We start from the raw sequence: 21,221 nt of genomic DNA on the forward strand, positions 1-21,221 counted from the left end.
GATGGAGTATTGATTTCCTCAAGCTCCCACTTCAACCAACTATCGGTATCAAAAACAAAAGTGACTATAGAAATCAATGTTGCAGTTCATTCATTTATTTATAAATTGCCTTCTTTGTTCACAGGTTCGCTCGGTTGAAAGCACCACTATAGGCCATTGATGCGCATCAGTAAATTGACATTTCAGCCGATTATTAACTGAAAAGTTCAAATCACTCATGCGTGTCCTTATGTGACTGACGTGTGAGTTCAAGGACAGCCGGCGATATAGGAATCTATAAACCTTAGGTACAGCACACACCATTTTTAATGCTTCACGAAGACAATTGGTACTGATTGAGGTTTTAGATTCAATGTTTTGAATTTTGCAGGTGTGATTTGCATCCTGGAACAGTATGGTGGGGTAGTGGTTAGCACGTCTACCTTAAAATCACGCGGTCTGGGCTGTGGGCTAAAGGCTAATTAAGCTAATTGGATACTCTAATTCAGGTGTCTCCAACCAGTGGCTCGTGAGCTGGTTTTCAAATAGCTCACTAAGTTTTCAAAGAATATTTGCTTGAATTAACTCTCAGTATTTTTATAACTGGTCAATTCAGACATGATGCCACTATTTAATGACAAATGACCACAAAATACAGGGTGATTCAAAAAGAATACGCCAAAATCATCACGCATTTATTCAGTTCTAAAGCATTCTAATAGACTGAATCAATGGTCATTTGATACAGGAGTTATCCATGTTTTATTGTGTTACAATTTCACCGTTGTGGTCATGTAATTCTTTCGGCGCCATTCAATTATAGGAAGACCACGTGTTTATTTACCCTCAAAATGGCGACTTCTCTACTGAAAGGGTTTTGTATGCTTAAGTTTGCGAAAACAAATGCCATTGTCATAATGCAGCGTGCTTTTAGAATAGAAATTGGCATTGATTCACCCCATCCTGAAGGCATTCAATGGTGGGTTGAACAGTTTATGGAGACTTGCTGCTTGTGTAAAGGAAAGAGTCCTGGAAGACCTCGATGACATGAAAGATCGAATAACGGCAGCAATCAACACAGTGGATCGAGACATTATGGGGCGCGTTTTGGAGGAATTCTCATATCGTCTTGATGTTGCCCGTGCTGCCGGTGTTGGCCATATTGAGCACTTGTAAAGCATGAAATAAATACTCAGTTATGTACAACAGGTGTTCAAGCTAGGTTTTCTATTGTTTTTCATTTTTGAAATATCGAGTGATAATTTTGGCGTATTTTTTTTTAATCACCCTGTAGAATAAATACAAAGGCCGCACTGTTTGAGTGGCGACCAAATCTTTTTTTCTTTTTTTTTGTCAAAGTATAGCTCAAATAGTGATTAAAGAACTGCACTAGAAAGAAATGCATACTGAAAATAAGACTGCAGCTATCGGTTATTTTAGTAATCAAGTAATCTATTGACTATTTTTTTCGATAATCGAGTAATAAGATAAAACACATTTATTACTCTAAGGGTCTGACTTACAAAAGCGTTGCGTGTACAAATGTGCAAACCTCATAGCACACGCAAAGCTGATCTACTAAATGTGTGCAAAGTGGATTGCGTCTGTAAAGTGAGCAGAGTAAGGCATGTAATCAATTTTTCGTCTCTGTTATCATTCATATGCAAAATATATGCTGATCATCAAAATGCCCACAAAACTGGGAGGAAAAATGCAAATATAATTATTTAGCATAAACAGAGGTGGGTAGAGTAGCCAGAAATTGTACTCAAGTAAGAGTACTGTTACTTTAGAGTTTTATTACTCAAGTAAAAGTAAGGAGTAGTCACCCAAATATTTACTTGAGTAAAAGTAAAAAGTATGTTGTGAAAAAACTACTCAAGTACTGAGTAACTGATGAGTAACCTGTTCGTTTAATGATGACGGCAACAAATAATGCACAAAAACATAAAAATAGCAATGAGCAAATTCAGAGCCAGGAATATCTCTTAAGCAACTAAAACAATAATATATATTAAATAATAATACATTAACATAAAAAAAAATTATAGCAAATTGAGCCACAATAACTTAACAGCACCATAGGCTCAGTAAGTAGAGATTATAAAGGAAAATAACAAGTTAACCTTTACGCAAACCATAAACTGATAGGTGTGGGCTGCACCTGGGAACACACTGTGCACTTCTGATTGGTGTTTCTATGCATGCGTGTTTTGATTGAAACTTTTATTAGTAGATTGCACAGTGTAGTACATATTCCGTACAATTGACCAGTAAATGGTAACACCCGAATAAGTTTTTCAACTTGTTTAAGTCAGTGTGTGTGTGTGTGTGTGTGTGTGTGTGTGTGTGTGTGTGTGTGTGTGTGTGTGTGTGTGTGTGTGTGTGTGTGTGTGTGTGTGTGTGTGTGTGTGTGTGTGTGTGTGTGTGTGTGTGTGTGTGTGTCTGTGTGTGTCTATGAGGCTGCAGTGCGTTAATAAATGTCCCCACACGATGTACATTTGACAGTGATTCATAGCAGGGAAGCTAACATCAGCCTACGGTGACAGCCAAAATATCTACTAACGTTACTTACCGTGATGTGCTTCCTCAAATTTGACGTTGAGTTCATGTAAGCTTAAGCTTGTTGCCGCTGAAACTTTATTTGCAGTTAATCACGTGACCGCCTGGCTCTGTTTGATTGGTGAAACGGAGTCAAACGTCACCAGTGACTGTATTTGATTGGTGAAACGCAGGCATGCGATAGAGCCTACTTTGAAGGTCTGTCTGACAAACCAAAACAAACAAAGCGTGCATTAACAGATTGATAAAAATCAGTAGCGAGTAGCGAGCTGAATGTAGATAAATGGAGCGCAGTAAAAGTAGCGTTTCTTCTCTATAAATATACTCAAGTAAAAGTATGTTGCATTATTACTCTTAGAAGTACAATTCATCCCAAAAGTTACTCAAGTAGATGTAACGGAGTAAATGTAGCGCGTTACTACCCACCTCTGAGCATGAGCAACATGATTTATCAACACCAGGACAGTTCCACATGCGGCTGCAGGATCAGTGCTCGCGCCGCAAACACAGATATTAGAAACATTAGACATATTGTCTATTCAGAAACATAATTTTATAATTGTATAGCTGATAGTGGGCCTAAGGGGCTGATTAAAACTAATTGATGCGTTCCGCAGGCCTCGAATTTTTACTTTTTAAGGACAAGGCAAGTGTTGCCTTAAAGGAGGGCTCATATTTTAGGGCACCAAGGCAAACCTAATTTTCTTTTGAGGCAGGATACATATATATATACAGGTAAAAGCCAGTAAATTAGAAGCAGCCCCATAGAAAAAAGATGACATGGCACCCCAAACCATCACCCAACCATGCAAATTTTGCATTTCCTTTGGAAATCGAGGTCCCAGAGTCTGGAGGAAGACAGGAGAGGCACAGGATCCACGTTGCCTGAAGTCTAGTGTAAAGTTTCCACCATCAGTGATGGTTTGGGGTGCCATGTCATCTGCTGGTGTCGGTCCACTCTGTTTCCTGAGATCCAGGGTCAACGCAGCCGTCTACCAGCAAGTTTTAGAGCACTTCATGCTTCCTGCTGCTGACCTGCTCTATGGAGATGGAGATTTCAAGTTCCAACAGGACTTGGCGCCTGCACACAGCGCAAAATCTACCCGTGCCTGGTTTACGGACCATGGTATTTCTGTTCTAAATTGGCCCGCCAACTCCCCTGACCTTAGCCCCATAGAAAATCTGTGGGGTATTGTGAAAAGGAAGATGCAGAATGCCAGACCCAAAAACGCAGAAGAGTTGAAGGCCACTATCAGAGCAACCTGGGCTCTCATAACACCTGAGCAGTGCCAGAAACTCATCGACTCCATGCCACGCCGCATTAACGCAGTAATTGAGGCAAAAGGAGCTCCAACCAAGTATTGAGTATTGTACATGCTCATATTTTTCATTTTCATACTTTTCAGTTGGCCAACATTTCTAAAAATCCCTTTTTTGTATTAGCCTTAAGTAATATTCTAATTTTGTGACACACGGAATTTTGGATTTTCATTTGTTGCCACTTCAAATCATCAAAATTAAATGAAATAAACATTTGAATGCATCAGTCTGTGTGCAATGAATAAATATAATGTACAAGTTACACCTTTTGAATGCAATTACTGAAATAAATCAAGTTTTTCAAAATATTCTAATTTACTGGCTTTTACCTGTGTGTGTGTGTGTATATATATATATATATATATATATATATATATATGTGTGTATATATATATATATATATATATATATATATATATATATATATATATATATATATATATATGCACTTTTGATCGAGGGCTGCCAATTATGGCCAAAGTAATAATTTAGATTATTGTTATCCATATTGAAATCATGTTCACTGATTGTTAGGTATAGCAGTGTTGGGGTGTGAACGTAATACCATCATGTCATTTGTAATGTCTAACAAAAAGGCTATAGATAAACGTTATCCGTATATTTAAAGACACATATCAGATTTGTTTAAAGTTTTATATTCATTCATATATATATATATATATGTTCATGTACATGCGGTATCGGGACAGATCTATTAAGAGTTTGAGCAGAAATATGTCGTATAAGAATTAACTACACACAATAAAACATTAACAAAATGATGTGTCACATGAATTATGTTTTAAGTAACACCTTTGTGACATGAAAAAAACACAAGTAATGTAAAAAAAAACTTCATGAATGTTTTTTGTGACCAACAAGTATGTGCTCCAATCACTTATCACAAAAAAATAAGAGTTGTAGAAATTATTGGAAACTCAAGGCAGCCATGACATTATGTTCTTTACAAGTGTATGTAAACTTTTGACCATGACTCTATGCACTAGTAAGGGAACCTCTGAAGGTCCTAAGTCCGATGTGGCCCTCAATGAAAACGAGTTTTGACACCACTGGTGGAAAATGTCTCTAAAATTCGTCATGCATCTTAATAAAAATATGATGCAGAAAACCCTCAAAGCACTATTAATCAGCGTTTTTCAACCACTGTGCCACGGCACACTAGTTTGCCGTGAGATACAGTCTGGTGTGCTGCGGGAGATTATGCAATTTCACCTATTTGGGTTACAAATGTTTTTTGCAAACCAGTAATTATAATCTGCAAATAATGTGCCATTTGCGGCCCGCAGCTCGGTTTTTATTGGCCCGCGACACATTCTATAGACAAACTAAACAGGTCCCAAATTAGAACAAAAAAATATGATAAATTAAACGGGACCAAATCCCCCCAAAATGGGACCTGAAAACCAAAATGGCCGACAACCTGAGTGTCTTACTGAATAAGGTCTTTGATGATTTCCGTGTGTCCTGTCATGATAAAAAGTGTACAAACTTCATGATATGTCTTTGAGTGTACTAAAGCCCTCAAAAGCATTTCAGTTGACTGTATAATAACAATATTAGTAAATACAGGCTTACTTTAGAGCACAGTTAACATAAATACAAATAAAATCATTATTAAAATAGTCATGAATTATTTTATTGCTTTGTTATCTATAACACAAAGCTAAGATTTAGATTTTTTTTTTCAAATGTTAGCATTCACCTACATTGTTTTGGTTTGAGTATTTTTCATTTAAAAAATTTATAAAAGTGGCGCTCGCATCCTTCAATTTTTCTCTATGTGGCCCTCGTTGGAAAATGTTTGGACATCTCTGCCCTAAGAAAAGGCATTGAAGCTTAGGGATGGCTATGCAGAACGAAACTAAAACAGAACTGGCTACAAAGTAAACAAAAACAGAATGCTGGACGACAGCAAAGACTTACTGTGGAGCAAAGACGGCATCCACAATGTACATCCGAACATGACATGACGATCAACAGTGTCCCCACAAAGAAGGATAGCAACAACTGAAATAGTCTTGAATAGCGCTCAAAGAAGATATGAAACTGCTACAGGAATATACCAACAAAACAGGAAAAGCCACCAAAATAGGAGCGCAAGACAAGAACTAAAACACTACACACAGGAAAACAGCAAACAACTCAAAATAAGTCACGGTGTGATGTGACAGGTCGTGACAGTACACCTACTTTGAGACAAGAGCTATATTGATGCATGCTTGGTTATGGTTTAAAGTCCATCCATCTTCTACCGCTTATCCGAGGTCGGGTTGCGGGGACAGCAGCCTAAGCAGGGAAGCCCAAACTTCCCTCTTCCCAGCCACTTCGTCCAGCTCGTCCCGGGGGATCCCGAGGCGTTCCCAGGCCAGCCGGGAAAAAGATAGTCTTCCCAACTTGTCCTGGGTCTTCCCCGTGGCCTCCTACTGGTCGGACGTGCCCTAAACACCTCCCTAGGGAGGCGTTTGGGTGGCATCCTGACCAGATGCCCGAACCACCTCATCTGGCTCCTCTCGATGTGGAGGAGCAGCTGCTTTACTTTGAGCTCCTCCCGGATGACAGAGCTTCTCACCCTATCTCTAAGGGAGAGCCCTGCCACCCGGCGGAGGAAACTCATTTTGGCCGCTTGTACCCGTGATCTTGTCCTTTCGGTCATAACCCAAAGCTCATGACCATAGGTGAGGATGGGAACGTAGTTCGACCGGTAAATTGAGAGCTTTGCCTTCCGGCTCAGCTCCTTCTTCACCACAACTGATTGATACAGCGTCCGCATTACTGAAGACGCCGCACCGATCCGCCTGTCGACCTCACGATCCACTCTTCCCTCACTCATGAACAAGACTCTGAGGTACTTGAACTCCTCCACTTGGGGCAAGGTCTCCTCCCCAACCCGGAGATGGCACTCCACCCGTTTCCGGGCGGGAACCATGGACTCGGACTTGAAGGTGCTGATTCCCATCCCAGTCGCTTCACACTCAACTGCGAACCGATTCAGTTGAGAGCTGAAGATCCTGACCAGATGAAGCCATCAGGACCACATCATCTGCAAAAAAGAAGAGACCTAATCCTGCAGCCACCAAACCAGATCCCCTCAATACCCTGACTGTACCTAGAAATTCTGTCCATAAAAGTTATGAACAGAATCGGTGACAAAGGGCAGCCTTGGCCGAGTCCAACCCTCACTGGAAACGGGTCCGACTTACTCCCTGGTTTAAAGTTTTGATTGATTGATTGATTGAAACTTTTATTAGTAGATTTCACAGTACAGTACATATTCCGTACAATTGACCACTAAATGGTAACACCCGAATAAGTTTTTCAACTTGTTTAAGTCGGGGGTCCACGTTAATCAATTCATGGTAAACCTCTTTCTTTTTCTTTCTTTATTTAGCTAAACAGGCTTCACTACACACCGTAGCTCATCGGTGTCAAAATGTAAACAAATGCCATTGGTGGATCTATACCTAACACCCACTGTAATGATATCAAGTACAGGCACGCATCTAGTCGATACTACTATGATCACGTCGATATTTTTTAGCATCACAACATCCATCCATCCATTTTCTACCGCTTGTCCCTTTTAGGGTCGCGGGGGGTGCTGGAGCCTATCTCAGCTGCATTCGGGCGGAAGGCGGGGCACACCCTGGCCAAGTCGCCACCTCATCACAGGGCCAACACAGATAGACAGACAACATTCACACTCACATTCACACACTAGGGCCAATTTTAGTGTTGCCAATCAACCTATCCCAAGGTGCATGTCTTCTTCTGGCGGTCATTTACATTATGGAAGTAGTTTGATACCGAAGTACTTGTCAAACTACTTCCATAACGTAAATGACCGCCATAACCACAACACCAGGGGGAGCTCCACAAACCATGTTAAACCCAGATTCCGATCTAACAAAGGTCTTAACTCGTTCTCTTTCTATGCCACATCAATGTGGAATGCACTCCCAACAGGTGTAAAAGAAAGTGCATCTCTATCCTCCTTCAGAACCGCACTAAAAGAACACCTCCAGGCAACTACAACCCTAGACTAGCACCCTCCCCCCACCACATCCCACCTCCCCGGATTGTAAATAATCAAATGTAAATAATCAAATGTAAATAATCAAATGTATATACTTGTTCTTATGCTTTCTGAGCTCACTGTGTTCACTGCTCGCTGTACATATCCTACCAAGTCAGACCTACACTGTTTCAATGTCCATTTCTCAGATGATATCATTGTTGATGACTGAAGTGCTGATATCAACCAAACCTAACCCCCCCACCCCAACCCCCTCCACATCCCACCTCCCGGATTGTAAATAATGTAAATAATTCAATGTATATACTCTGATGATTAACTTGTGTGATGACTGTATTATGCTGATAGTATATATTCATACCATGAATTGATAACGTGGACCCCGACTTAAACAAGTTGAAAAACGTATTCGGGTGTTACCATTTAGTGGTCAATTGTACGGAATTTGTACTGTACTGGCAGCACGGTGGAAGAGGGGTTAGTACATATGCCTTACAATACAAAGGTCCTGAGTAGTCCTGAGTTCAATCCCGGGCTCGGGATCTTTCTGTGTTCTCCCCATGACAGCGTGGGTTCCCTCCAGGTACTCCGGCTTCCTCCTACCTCCAAAGACATGCACCTGGGGATAGGTTGATTGGCAACACTAATTGGGCCCTAGTGTGTGAATGTGAGTGTGAATGTTGTCTGTCTATCTGTGTTGGCCCTGCGATGAGGTGGCGACTTGTCCAGGGTGTACCCCGCCTTCCGAATGCAGCTGAGATAGGCTCCAGCACCCCCCGCGACCCCAAAAAGGGACAAGCGGTAGAAAATGGATGGATGGATGTAGGGCTGGCCGATATGGCCTTTTTTTAATATCTCGATATTTTTAGGCCATATCGTGATACACGATATATATGTCGATATTTTGCCTTAGCCTTGAATGAACACTTAATGCATATCACAGCAGTATGATGATTCTATGTGTCTACATCAGTGGTTCTTAACCTTGTTAGAGGTACCGAACCCAACCAGTTTCATATGCGCATACACCGAACCCTTCTTTAGTGAAAAATAAAATGGTTTTTTTTTTTCAAATTCAAGACAAAGTTAAATGTTTTTTACTGGTGCACACAATGAACCGTGCATGAACATCACCATGTTCAAAGAACAAAACCAACACAGTGCATGAACTCACAACAAATTACACACCTGCAAATCAGATGGAAAATTAGTTAGTTAGATTAGACTTCCTTTTATTGTCATTCAAATGTGAACTTTACAGTACAGATAAGAACACAATTTTGTTGCATTAGCTTGTTGTAGTGCAGGATAAATAAATAATTACTGTACAGATAAATATATTGCACTTTTGCATATGCATCCACGTTTATGGATGTATGTTATATTGTCTTTGTATTCCAGCGAGTTAATCCGTTTTTGGGGGGAATTGAAGGGATTATTATGATGCGTTCAAGAGTCTTACGGCCTGAGGGAAGAAGCTGTTACAGAACCTGGAGGTTCTGCTACGGAGGCTGCGGAACCTCTTTCTAGAGTCCAGCAGTGAAAACAGTCCTTGGTGGGGGTGGGAGGAGTCTCGACAGATTTTCTGAGCCCTGGTCAGGCAGCGGCTTTTTGCGATCTGCTGGATAGGAGGAAGAGGAGTCCTGATGATCTTTTCCGCCGTCCTCACCACTCTCTGCAGAGACTTCCAGTCTGAGGCACTGCAGGCTCCAGTCCAGACAGAGATGCAGTACGTGGACCCCGACTTAAACAAGTTGAAAAACTTATTCGGGTGTTACCATTTAGTGGTCAATTGTACGGAATATGTACTGCACTGTGCAATCTACTAATAAAAGTCTCAATCAATCAATCAATCAATCAAAGTTGGTCAGTAGGCCCCCTATAGTGCCTCTGTAGAATGTGGTGAGAATGGGGGGAGGGAGCTGTGCTCTTTTCATCTGACGCAAATGTACATTGTTTGGGGGTATTACGCCGATAGGGAGAAGTTTTTATTTACACGATGAGTCGGGTGTGTCTTGACCTCAGCGACGTAGGCTCTGTCGAACCCCTAGGGTTCGATCGAACCCAGGTGAAGAACCACTGGTCTACATGGATGTACTGTACTGTGCAATCTACTAATAAAAGTCTCAATCAATCAATCAATTATTTCGTTTTTAAAAAAATCAATTCATGTAGTCGTATCCAACAATTGCGACAACGACTTTTTACTGTCAACTGAGTCTCATTTTTTTATGATTTCTGCCATACTTGCCAAATCCTCCCGAATTTTCGGGAAACTCACGAAATTCAGCGCCTCTCCCGAAAACCTCCCGGGACAAATATTCTCCCGAAAATCTCCCGACTTTCAGCCGGAGCAGGAGGCCACGCCCCCTCCAGCTCCATGCAGACCTGAGTGAGGACAGCCTTTTTTCACGTCTGCTTTCCCACGATATAAACAGCGTGCCTGCCCAATCACGTTATTCCATACGAGGCGTCCGGCATACCGCCGATGAGCATGGTGCAGATGGAGAAGATCTTCGCGGCGTCCGTGTTGGCGCACACGTCGCTGGTCAGGCTTATTTAAGTAGAGGGCGGCAATGTACGAGCTGCGCATCGACGGGCCGCCGACCATGTAGTTGACGTAGGGCATCTCCAGGCGTTTGCCCAGCTCATGGAGCCATCCTTGGGGAAGAGACGGGAGGACAACACGGTGACAAGAACTAAATCATCCAGACTAAAGATAAATTGTATTATTATGTTTATTTTACCTAAAAATACATATATTTATTAATAAAAAACAAATAATAAAAAATTGTTTACTATATTTTGCTAAAAACATCAAAATTAATTGTATTTTTATTTGTATCTTTTCTGACTCCTTATTTCATCCAGCCATAGAATTATACATTAAAATAAACATATTTGAAATAATTAATTTTAAAAGATTATAACAATTCATTAAAAATGACCATATTTAATTATTAAAATAATTGCTTGTTTATCAACAACTTAAGCATTTTATTCATTACATTTTGAAGCTCTCAGAAGCCAAGTTATGTTATATTCCTTAAGATTTGTTTATGCAAGTTTGAAGTATCAATTATCTAAACAGTTTTGTTTGCATATTTTCAGGATATATATATATATATATATATATATATATATATATATATATATATATATATATATATATATATATGAAATAGGGCAGCACGGTGAAAGAGGGGTTAGTGCATCTGCCTCCAATACGAAGGTCCTGAGTAGTCTTGGGTTCAATCCCAGGCTCGGGATCTTTCTGTGTGGAGTTTGCATGTTCTCCCCGTGACTGCGTGGGTTCCCTCCGGGTACTCCGGCTTCCTCCCACTTCCAAAGACATGTACCTGGGGATAAGTTGATTGGCAACACTAAATTGGCCCTAGTGTGTGGATGTGAGTGTGAATGTTGTCTGTCTGCGATGAGGTGGTGACTTGTCCAGGGTGTACGCCGCCTTCCGCCCGATTGTAGCTGAGATAGGCTCCAGCGCCCCCCGCTACCCCAAAGGGAATAAGCGGTAGAAAATGGATGGATGGATGGATATATATGAAATAGGGCAGCACGGTGAAAGAGGGGTTAGTGCATCTGCCTCCAATACGAAAGTCCTGAGTAGTCTTGGGTTCAATCCCGGGCTCGGGATCTTTCTGTGTGGAGTTTGCATGTTCTCCCCGTGACTGCGTGGGTTCCCTCCGGGTACTCCGGCTTCCTCCCACTTCCAAAGACATGCACCTGGGGATAAGTTGATTGGCAACACTAAATTGGCCCTAGTGTGTGGATGTGAGTGTGAATGTTGTCTGTCTGCGATGAGGTGGCGACTTGTTCAGGGTGTACCCCGCCTTCCGCCCGATTGTAACTGAAATAGGCTCCAGCGCTCCCCGCGACCCCAAAGGGAATAAGCGGTAGAAAATGGATGGATATATAAAATACTTGACTTGGTGAATTCTAGCTGTAAATATACTCCTCCCCTTTTAACCACGCCCCCCACCTCCCGAAATCGGAGGTCTCAAGGTTGGCAAGTATGATTTCTGCAAATGGTGTGCCTCCGGATTTTTTCAACGCAAACTCAACTCAAAAAGGTTGAAAAACACTGTTATAAATGACGACTATGACAGCAGCAGAAAAGCAAGCAGACCCCACTCACTAAGCACTTTTTCCGCATGTATGATTCATATTCTGTTGCGTGTGCCTCTCATCGGAAGTTAATAGCTTTATGATATCACCGCCTCCTCTCCCTGCCTTTGTTTGGCGTGTCTCCTGACCACGCCCCCCCACCGCCCTCGCCAGCGCCCGCCATAAAGGCGTGGACAGCGTGTGGGTTCACAGCAGACGTCCACGCTCGGGACGACAGGTGCACTCCCCCTCGGATGATGCCACAGCGGCACTTTTTATTGCACATTTTTCTACTACTTTTGACATCCTGAAAATGCCTTTCCCGCCGATCAGCCTCCATCAGAAGATCTCCTCGCCGGGGAGGGAGTTTTTCGGGAAGAAGAAAGCCAATCCTGTCAGCGGGGAGAAGGGGGAACCCGGGAAGGAGAAGCAAACCTCATCTTGGACCTCGGCGAATTTACGCAATTTGGGGCGCAGGGCGCAGCAGGAGAAGACTAAAATCCCCACGCAGAAGGATCCGCAGGGGAAATGCTCCTGGCTGACCGCCACCAAACCTCAGGACTCGTCCGCGGGAGTGAGGCGCTCCTCTTCCGTGGACTCCGGCAGACTCCTCGCCGGCAAAGAAAAAGACGCCAAAAAGGAGCTGCAATTCACGCTCAGCCTCACCCCGGAGGCCATCCTGGTCATCCAGAAGCGGAACCTGGAGAAGCAAATGCTGGCCAAGCAGCAGAAATGCTGCGCGTCCACGGACTTCCGGCACCGGCGCGTGTTCCCTTCCAAAAAGGCGCACGGCGCCTCCAAGGGCGCGCAGCCGTCCACCAAAGCCGAGGAGGTGGAGCACCAGGACATCACCGCCATCGTGAAAATCTCCCTGTTGAACGACCAGTACAAGTACGACGACGTGGAGTACGAGGAGGAGGACGGCGACGTGGACGAGACGGTGGTGAGGAAGTGCAAAGAGTGGCTGAAAGGCGTGGAAAGCGCCGCCGCGCTGGGGAAGGTCGACAAACTTTGCGCACTCCCGCACCTTAAAGGCTGCTGACAGCTGGAGACGTCACGGACTCACCTTCTTACACGTGGACTGCACACCTGCTGCCATGCACGCTCAGGTCACCAGTGGAATGTCTGTACTTTTTTTTTTTTTGTGGAATATACTTCCCCGGGATGATTTGAAAGATCTTAGTGCCTTTTCAATCATCAGTGACTTTTTGCACATGACATGTTTTTGTTTCCAGTGAAGGCGGCTTTACGCCAAATAACCCCTTTTTGTTGTGTGAGAACAATAAAGAGTCAGCTACACTGTAAAAAAAAAAAAATTACCAGTATTTTTTCCGCATACTGTAATCCAAATGTACTTCGACATTACAACACATGGCAGTAACATCACTGTGTGCTAGCAATTAACTGTAAAGTCCTCTGTAATATCACAACAAATTACTGTACATTCAATCTGATTGTCTCTTAAGAGGTTCCGTAGACCAGTGTTTTTCAACCACTGTGCCGTGGTGTGCCGTAGGAGATGATCTAATTTCACCTATTTGGGTTAAAAATATTTTTTGCAAACCAGTAATTATAGTCTGCAAATGATGTGTTGTTGTTGAGTGTCGGTACTGCCTAGAGCTCGGCTGAGTGACCGTGTAATACTCTTCCATATCAGTAGGTGGCAGCTGGTAGCTAATTGCTTTGTAGATGTCAGAAACAGCGGGAGGCAGCGTGCAGGTAAAAAGGTGTCTAATGCTTAAACCAAAAGTAAACAAAAGGTGACTGCCCCTAAGAAAAGGCATTGAAGCTTAGGGAAGGCGTCCATACTGTACATCCGAACATGACATGACAATCAACAATGTCCCCACAAAGAAGGATAAAAACAACTGAAATATTCTTGATTGCTAAAACAAAGTAGATGCGGGAAATATCGCTCAAAGGAAGACATGAAACTGTTGTAGGAAAATACCAAAAAAAAAGAGAAAAAGCCACCAAAATAGGAGCGCGAGACTAAAACACTACACACAGGAAAACAGCAAAAAACTCAAAATAAGTCAGGGTGTGATGTGACAGGTGGTGACAGTACACCTACTTTGAGACAAGAGCTATAGTGATGCATGGTTGGTTATGATTTAAATTCATAATGGGACGGCGTGGCGCAGTGGAAGAATGGGTCCCTGGTTCAATCCCCACCTAGCACCAACCTCGTCATGTCCGTTGTGTCCTGAGCAAGACACTTCACCCTTGCTCCTGATGGGTGCTGGTTAGCGCCTTGCATGGCAGCTCCCTCCATCAGTGTGTGAATGTGTGTGTGAATGGGTAAATGTGGAAATAGTGTCAAAGCGCTTTGAGTACCTTGAAGGTAGAAAAGCGCTATACAAGTACAACCCATTTATCATTATTTATTTATATCCAACATTTGCGACAATGACTTTTTACTGTTAACTGAGTTTCGTTTTTTTAATGTTTTCTGCTGGTGGTGTGCCTCCGCATGTTTTCAACGCAAAAAATGTGCCTCGGCACAAAAAAGGTTGAAAAACGCTGCCGTAGACCATTGTTTTTCAACCTTTTCTGAGCCAAGGGACATTTTTTTCATTGAAAAAATCTCGAGGCACACCACCAGCAGAAAACATTAAAAAATGAAACTCAGCAGCCGATATTGACAGTAAAAAGTCGTTTTCGCAATTTTTGGATATGAATTCAAACCATAACCAACATCACTATAGCTCTTGTCTCAAAGTAGGGGTACCGTCACGACCTGTCACATCACGCCGTGACTTATTTTGAGTTTTTTGCTGTTTTCTTTTGTGTATTTTTTTCTATTTTGTTGTTAATTGTCTTGTCACGTACGGATGTACCGTATTTTCCGGAGTATAAGTCGCTCCGGAGTATAAGTCGCACCGGCCGAAAATGCATAATAAAGAAGGAAAAAAACATATATAAGTCGCACTGGAGTATAAGTCGCATTTTTTGGGGAAATGTATTTGATAAAAGCCAACACCAAGAATAGACATTTGAAAGGCAATTTAAAATAAATAAAGAATAGTGAACAACAGGCTGAATAAGTGTACGTTATATGAGGCATAAATAACCAACTGAGAACGTGCCTGGTATGTTAACGTGACATATTATGGTATGTCATTCAAATAACTATAACATATAGAACATGCTATACGTTTACTAAACAATCTGTCACTCTTAATTGCTAAATCCCATGAAATCTTATACGTCTAGTCTCTTACGTGAATGAGCTAAATAATATTATTTGATATTTTACGGTAATGTGTTAATAATTTCACACATACAGTAAGTCGCTCCTGAGTATAAGTCAAACTATGAAAAAAAACTGCGACTTATAGTCATCATCATCATCATTTCTTTTTATTCCTTTCATGAAAATGCATATATACAAGCCATATACAGTTGACACTTGCATTGTTTTTTTGTTTCTTATACATTTCCGTGATCAGAAAAATACGGTATATTGTGGACGCCGTCTGCTGCTCCACACGCTGCAAATCTTTGCTGTCGTCCAGCATTCTGTTTTTGTTTACTTTGCAGCCAGTTCAGTTTTAGTTTACCGTATTTTTCGGACTATAAGTCGCAGTTTTTTTCATAGTTTGGCCGGGCTCCAGTGGAACTTATATATGTTTTTTTCCTTCTTTATTATGCATTTTCGGCAGGTGCGACTTATACTCCGGTGCGACTTATACTCCGAAAAATACGGTAGTTTTGCATAGCCATCCCTAAGCTTCAATGCCTTTTGTTTATTTTTCGTTTAAACGTTAGATACCTTTTTACCTGCATATTGTGATCACCACAAACCATGTTCCCGACATCCACAAAGCAATTAGCTACCTGCTGCCACCTACTGATATGGAAGAGTATTACACGGTTACTCTGCCGAGCTCTAGACAGCACAGACACTCAACAACGGCACATTATTTGCAGATTATAATTACTGGTTTGCAAAAATAATTTTTAACCCAATTAGGTGAAAATTAAAGGCATTCGACCGTGTCCCTCGGGAAGTCCTGTGGGGAGTGCTCAGAGAGTACGGGGTATCGGACTGTCTGATTGTGGCAGTCCGCTCCCTGTATGATCAGTGCCAGAGCTTGGTCCACATTGCCGGTAGTAAGTCGGACACGTTTCCAGTGAGGGTTGGACTCCGCCAAGGCTGCCCTTTGTCACCGATTCTGTTCATAACTTTTATGGACAGAATTTCTAGGCGCAGTCAAGGCGTTGAGAGGATCTGGTTTGGTGGCTGCAGGATTAGGTCTCTGCTTTTTGCAGATGATGTGGTCCTGATGGCTTCATCTGGCCAGGATCTTCAGCTCTCACTGGATCGGTTCGCAGCTGAGTGTGAAGCGACTGGGATGAGAATCAGCACCTCCAAGTCCGAGTCCATGGTTCTCGCCCGGAAAAGGGTGGAGTGCCATCTCCGGGTTGGGGAGGAGATCTTGCCCCAAGTGGAGGAGTTCAAGTACCTCGGAGTCTTGTTCACGAGTGGGGGAAGAGTGGATCGTGAGATCGACAGGCGGATCGGTGCGGCGTCTTCAGTAATGCGGACGCTGTATCGATCCGTTGTGGTGAAGAAGGAGCTGAGCCGGAAGGCAAAGCTCTCAATTTACCGGTCGATCTACGTTCCCATCCTCACCTATGGTCATGAGCTTTGGGTTATGACCGAAAGGACAAGATTACGGGTACAAGCGGCCGAAATGTGTTTCCTCCACCGGGTGGCGGGGCTCTCCCTTAGAGATAGGGTGAGAAGCTCTGCCATCCGGGAGGAGCTCAAAGTAAAGCCGCTGCTCCTCCACATCGAGAGGAGCCAGATGAGGTGGTTCGGGCATCTGGTCAGGATGCCACCCGAACGCCTCCCTAGGGAGGTGTTTAGGGCACGTCCCACCGGTAGGAGGCCGCGGGGAAGACCCAGGACACGTTGGGAAGACTATGTCTCTCGGCTGGCCTGGGAACGCCTCGGGGTCCCACAGGAAGAGCTGGACGAAGTGGCTGGGGAGAGGGAAGTCTGGGCTTCTCTGCTTAAGCTGCTGCCCCCGCGACCCGACCTCGGATAAGCGGAAGAAGATGGTTGGATGGATGGATAGGTGAAATTACATAATCTCCCACGGCACACCAGACTGTCTCTCACGGCACAGGGGTTGAAAAACACTGCCGTAGACCATGGGTTCAAACTTCTTAACTAACCTCTTTGACTTCGGGCCCAACCTTTTCACGACAGAGGGACCCGGGGCCCACTCACACTATTAACTAGATCCACTCGACGTCCATTGCACCGGTCGTCTGGGGGGAGGGGTCCCCACATCTGCGGTCCCTTCCAAGGTTTCTCATTGTATCCCATTGGTTTTAGTTATCTCTTGCCCTAATGCGGGATCTGAGCTCAGGATGTCGCTGTGGCTTGTGCAGCCCTTTGAGACACTTGTGATTAAGAGCTATATAAATAAACTTTGATTGATTGATTCAAATAATAACACTGAATTACTCATCTTACTCTTGATTGAAATCATATTATTACAGTTTAAAGTTAAAGTCCCACTGATAGTCCCACACACACTAGGTGAAAGTACCCTCTGCATTTGACCCACACCCTTGTTCCGACCCCCCGGGAGGTGAGGGGAGCAGTGAGCAGCAGCGGTGGCCGCGCTCGGGAATTATTTTTGGTGATTTAACCCCCACTTCCAACCCTTGATGCTGAGTGCGAAGCGGGGAGGTAATGGTTCCCATTTTTTATAGTCTTTGGTATGACTCGGCCCGGGTTTGAACTCACAACCTACCGATCTCAGGGCGGACACTAACCACAAGGCCACTGAACAGGCTTAACATGATAAACCTTATTAAATGATGTGAATTACAAATATTCTTATCAAGAATAAGGTCAGGCTGATCACATAAATAAGTACTAATCAAATATACTGCAAAATATAAGCAACATACATTTACACACACATAGGCAGTGCTAAATTAATAAAATATGAAAATACAGCTTCACTGCTTTAGTCATAATTTTTGCGTTTAAGAAAAGTCTCTCGTGACTTTAGCTGCAGACTTCTTCTGTTTGAGATTGTCATTACTGCCACCAGTGGTGGGAAAGTGTATTACAACTAAGTACCGCTGTGGCCCATAGGGACCACATCTGAGAAACATATTTATCTGCAAGCCCTGTGGTTAAGAAACACTCGTACAGTAATGCGGTACGCTTTTTAACCGAGAGAGTAACTATGGAAAACGTTTTGTGAAGTTACAGCATAAAGTTGTAACTTTTTTGTAATGAACTAAAAATCACAATTGTGAAATTACCGCATTTAGTTGTTACTATAAAGATATTTCACAGTAAAAATTGTGAAAGTATTTCAAATGCAATTATTAGCCAGTATTTTGTTGTGAATTTACAAGGAACATTTTTACAGTGTATGGTTTTATGCTGCTGGAGCCAAACTGAACCATGTCTATTTTCCTCCCTTAATTCTGTCCTTTTGATGTACAGTATTTAATACTACACATTTGTACTGGCAACTGTCATTTTGATGAAGTAAAATGTTTTGTACTATCACACATTGCAGTGTCTCAAAAATCAACTTCATGTTACAGGATGCTGTCATTTCAGACATTTATGAGGATTAACCCCCTAGCACTGTTATAGGGGCCACATTTCAAGAACGCGAAGCTAAAGAACCGGTGAGCCAGACTTCTCCATTCAAAATTAATGTTATTTATTTATTTTGAGAACCAGCATCCTCTGCAGTTGACATTTGTTTTTGCTCTTTGGTCAGTTGCACATTTCTTAAGAAAATAGGATGACTGTGCAAAAGGGTTAACTATGGTGGATGCTGGCCTTGGAAGTTAAAACGTCAATGCAAGGATCCTCCGGTGTGTTTACCTGGTCCAAGTTCCTCTCTACAACAGGAGAACTGTAGTGTTTTAGGAATGTGTTGCCAAGATGTTTATGTCTCCCAAAGTTTTAACTGGTATGATGTGATGCATGGACTGGGCCACCAGCTGAATAGCCCTGCACTGTAGCGATATTTGGCATTTAGGTACATTTTCAATGCACTTTAACCTTTTATTTAATTTGAACTTCTCTAAAATGTTAAATGCAGATGTTCAAAGTTTCAGGTACTTTTTGCAGAACTTCCTGCTCTCGTGCATGTTCTGGTTCAATTAGAATTCACAGGAAGGCATCATGAAAGCCCTGGATTCCACCATTCAACTCCTTGTTGAAGAACGCTAAGTTGTGCAAAAAAGTAGTAAAACCTTGGACATGTTTCAAGAAGTTCAACGTACGTTCACCTGGAAAAAGTATTCCTGCATTTCAGGTTGAAATTTCAACCAAACTTTGGCTTTTTGTGGGTAGTGTTCGACTTGCGGCATATCAGAGGCTCTTTGTTGGCAATGTTGCTGCTACCTTAGACCATGTGGGCATTAGTGTACTAACTAAGCCTCTTAGATTTCCTGTTAAGCAGGGTTGACCAGTGTACTGTCGGGACCAGGTGCCAGATCTCCATCACAAAATTGCCTGCAGTCTGCCTTACTTTTTTTTATTCAGGTAAACGCTGCATCTCACTCCTAAAAGTGTTAATTCTTGGCAAAAATGAGGACTCAGATGCAGAAGAGAGACAATTGACTCAGACTTTATTTAATTAGTTTTCTTTGCTATCTCTTGGACAGAGTGATTAAACAAAGTGGCTACAAAATCTATGATATACTTGAGTAACTAGAGGATGTGTAGCATAGGACATAAGGCAATAAACAGAAAATCACTCCATAAGGAGGAAAAGGGCAATAGCAAAATTTCTATACAAGTCTAATAAGAAAAAAACAACAATCTATGATAATCTACAAAAAGATAATTTTACTCATGAAAAGAAGTCGAGAAGCTTGCAAACTAAAAGCGCTCCAGAAGGAGGAAAAAAGAAGACAAGGCACTATGAAAATTGATACAAAAAGACTTGACCAAAAAAACTTCAGCAAAAGAAAATCACTCTCTCAGAGGAAACAAAGAAATCAATAAATAAAGCGAGACAATACTTATCAAGGCTGTGGACAAGGCTGGAGGTACGTAGCGAGACTCTGGCAACAAGACAGGGGGAGACAAGGACTATATACACATGAGGAAGGGTGACACAGGTGGACACAATCAGGCAATCAGGAGAGACATCAGACCAGTGACACAGGAGGAAGGGCAAGTGGCCTGAAACGAGAGGAGGATTAGAATTTTCAAAATAAAACAGGAAGTTTGCCAGACAACCCCAAAACAGGACTTCCCTCACCACGATGTGACAGTACCCCCCCTTCTATGGCCGACTCCCGACGGCCCAGACTGTTCAGGGTGGTCTCTGTAGAAGTCCCTGATGAGAGTGGGGTCGACAATGTGGCGGGAAGGAACCCACTGTCTCTCTTCAGGTCCGTATCCTTCCCAATCTACCAGGAATTGTCTGCCCCGGCCCCGGTTGCGCACTGTCAACAAGCGTTTAACTTTGTATACTGCTCCACCTTCAATTACTTCGGGTGGTGGAGGGGACGTGGTGGGTGGGACCATGGTGCTTTCTTTGACCTGACTGACGTGGAAGGTGGGATAGGTGCGGAGGGATCGGGGCAGACGAAGCCGAACCGCTGCAGGTCCGACGAGCTTGGTAATGGACCTACAAAGCGGGGTGCCAGTTTCTTTGATGTGACCTTGAGATGTAGGTCCTTGGCTGAAAGCCAGACTCTGACCGGGTTGGTACTTAGGCGCAGGTCGTCTCTTGCGGTCTGCCGCTCTCTTCATCCGATCAATACTTGACGGGCGGCTGCCCAAATGCGGTGACAACGTCGGACCATGGCATGGGCGGAGGGGACCGACACTTCTGACTCATTCTCTGGAAAGAGAGGGGGCTGGTACCCTAAGGCACAATGAAAGGGAGAGAGGCCAGTGGCTGATGTAGGCAGCGAATTGTGCGCATACTCTACCCAGACCAGGTGTTTGCTCCATGTGGAGGGGTTCTGGCAGACCAAGCACCGGAGGCCGGTTTCCAGCTGCTGGTTAAGTCGTTCGGTCTGGCCGTTGGCTTCCGGATGATATCCTGATGTCAGGCTGGCCTTGGCTCCAATGAGTCGGCAGAACTCCCCCCAGAACCGTGATGCAAACTGAGGTCCCCGGTCTGAAACAATGTCTTTGGGAAATCCATGAACTCGGAATACATTAGTC

General features: G+C 43.1%; 1 protein-coding gene across 1 annotated transcript; it reads left to right on the forward strand.

Moving 5' to 3' along the window:
• The first annotated feature begins 12,238 nt into the window (after positions 1–12,238).
• prr18 (proline rich 18) lies at positions 12,239–13,612 on the forward strand. Its single transcript, XM_061961077.1, has one exon. It carries the CDS (start codon positions 12,351–12,353, stop codon positions 13,077–13,079), a length of 729 nt encoding a protein of 242 aa, XP_061817061.1. The 5' UTR covers positions 12,239–12,350; the 3' UTR covers positions 13,080–13,612.
• The last annotated feature ends 7,609 nt before the right edge of the window (positions 13,613–21,221 follow it).

The sequence above is a fragment of the Nerophis lumbriciformis genome, linkage group LG02 (genome assembly GCF_033978685.3).
Source record: "Nerophis lumbriciformis linkage group LG02, RoL_Nlum_v2.1, whole genome shotgun sequence".
Lineage (NCBI taxonomy): Eukaryota > Metazoa > Chordata > Actinopteri > Syngnathiformes > Syngnathidae > Nerophis > Nerophis lumbriciformis.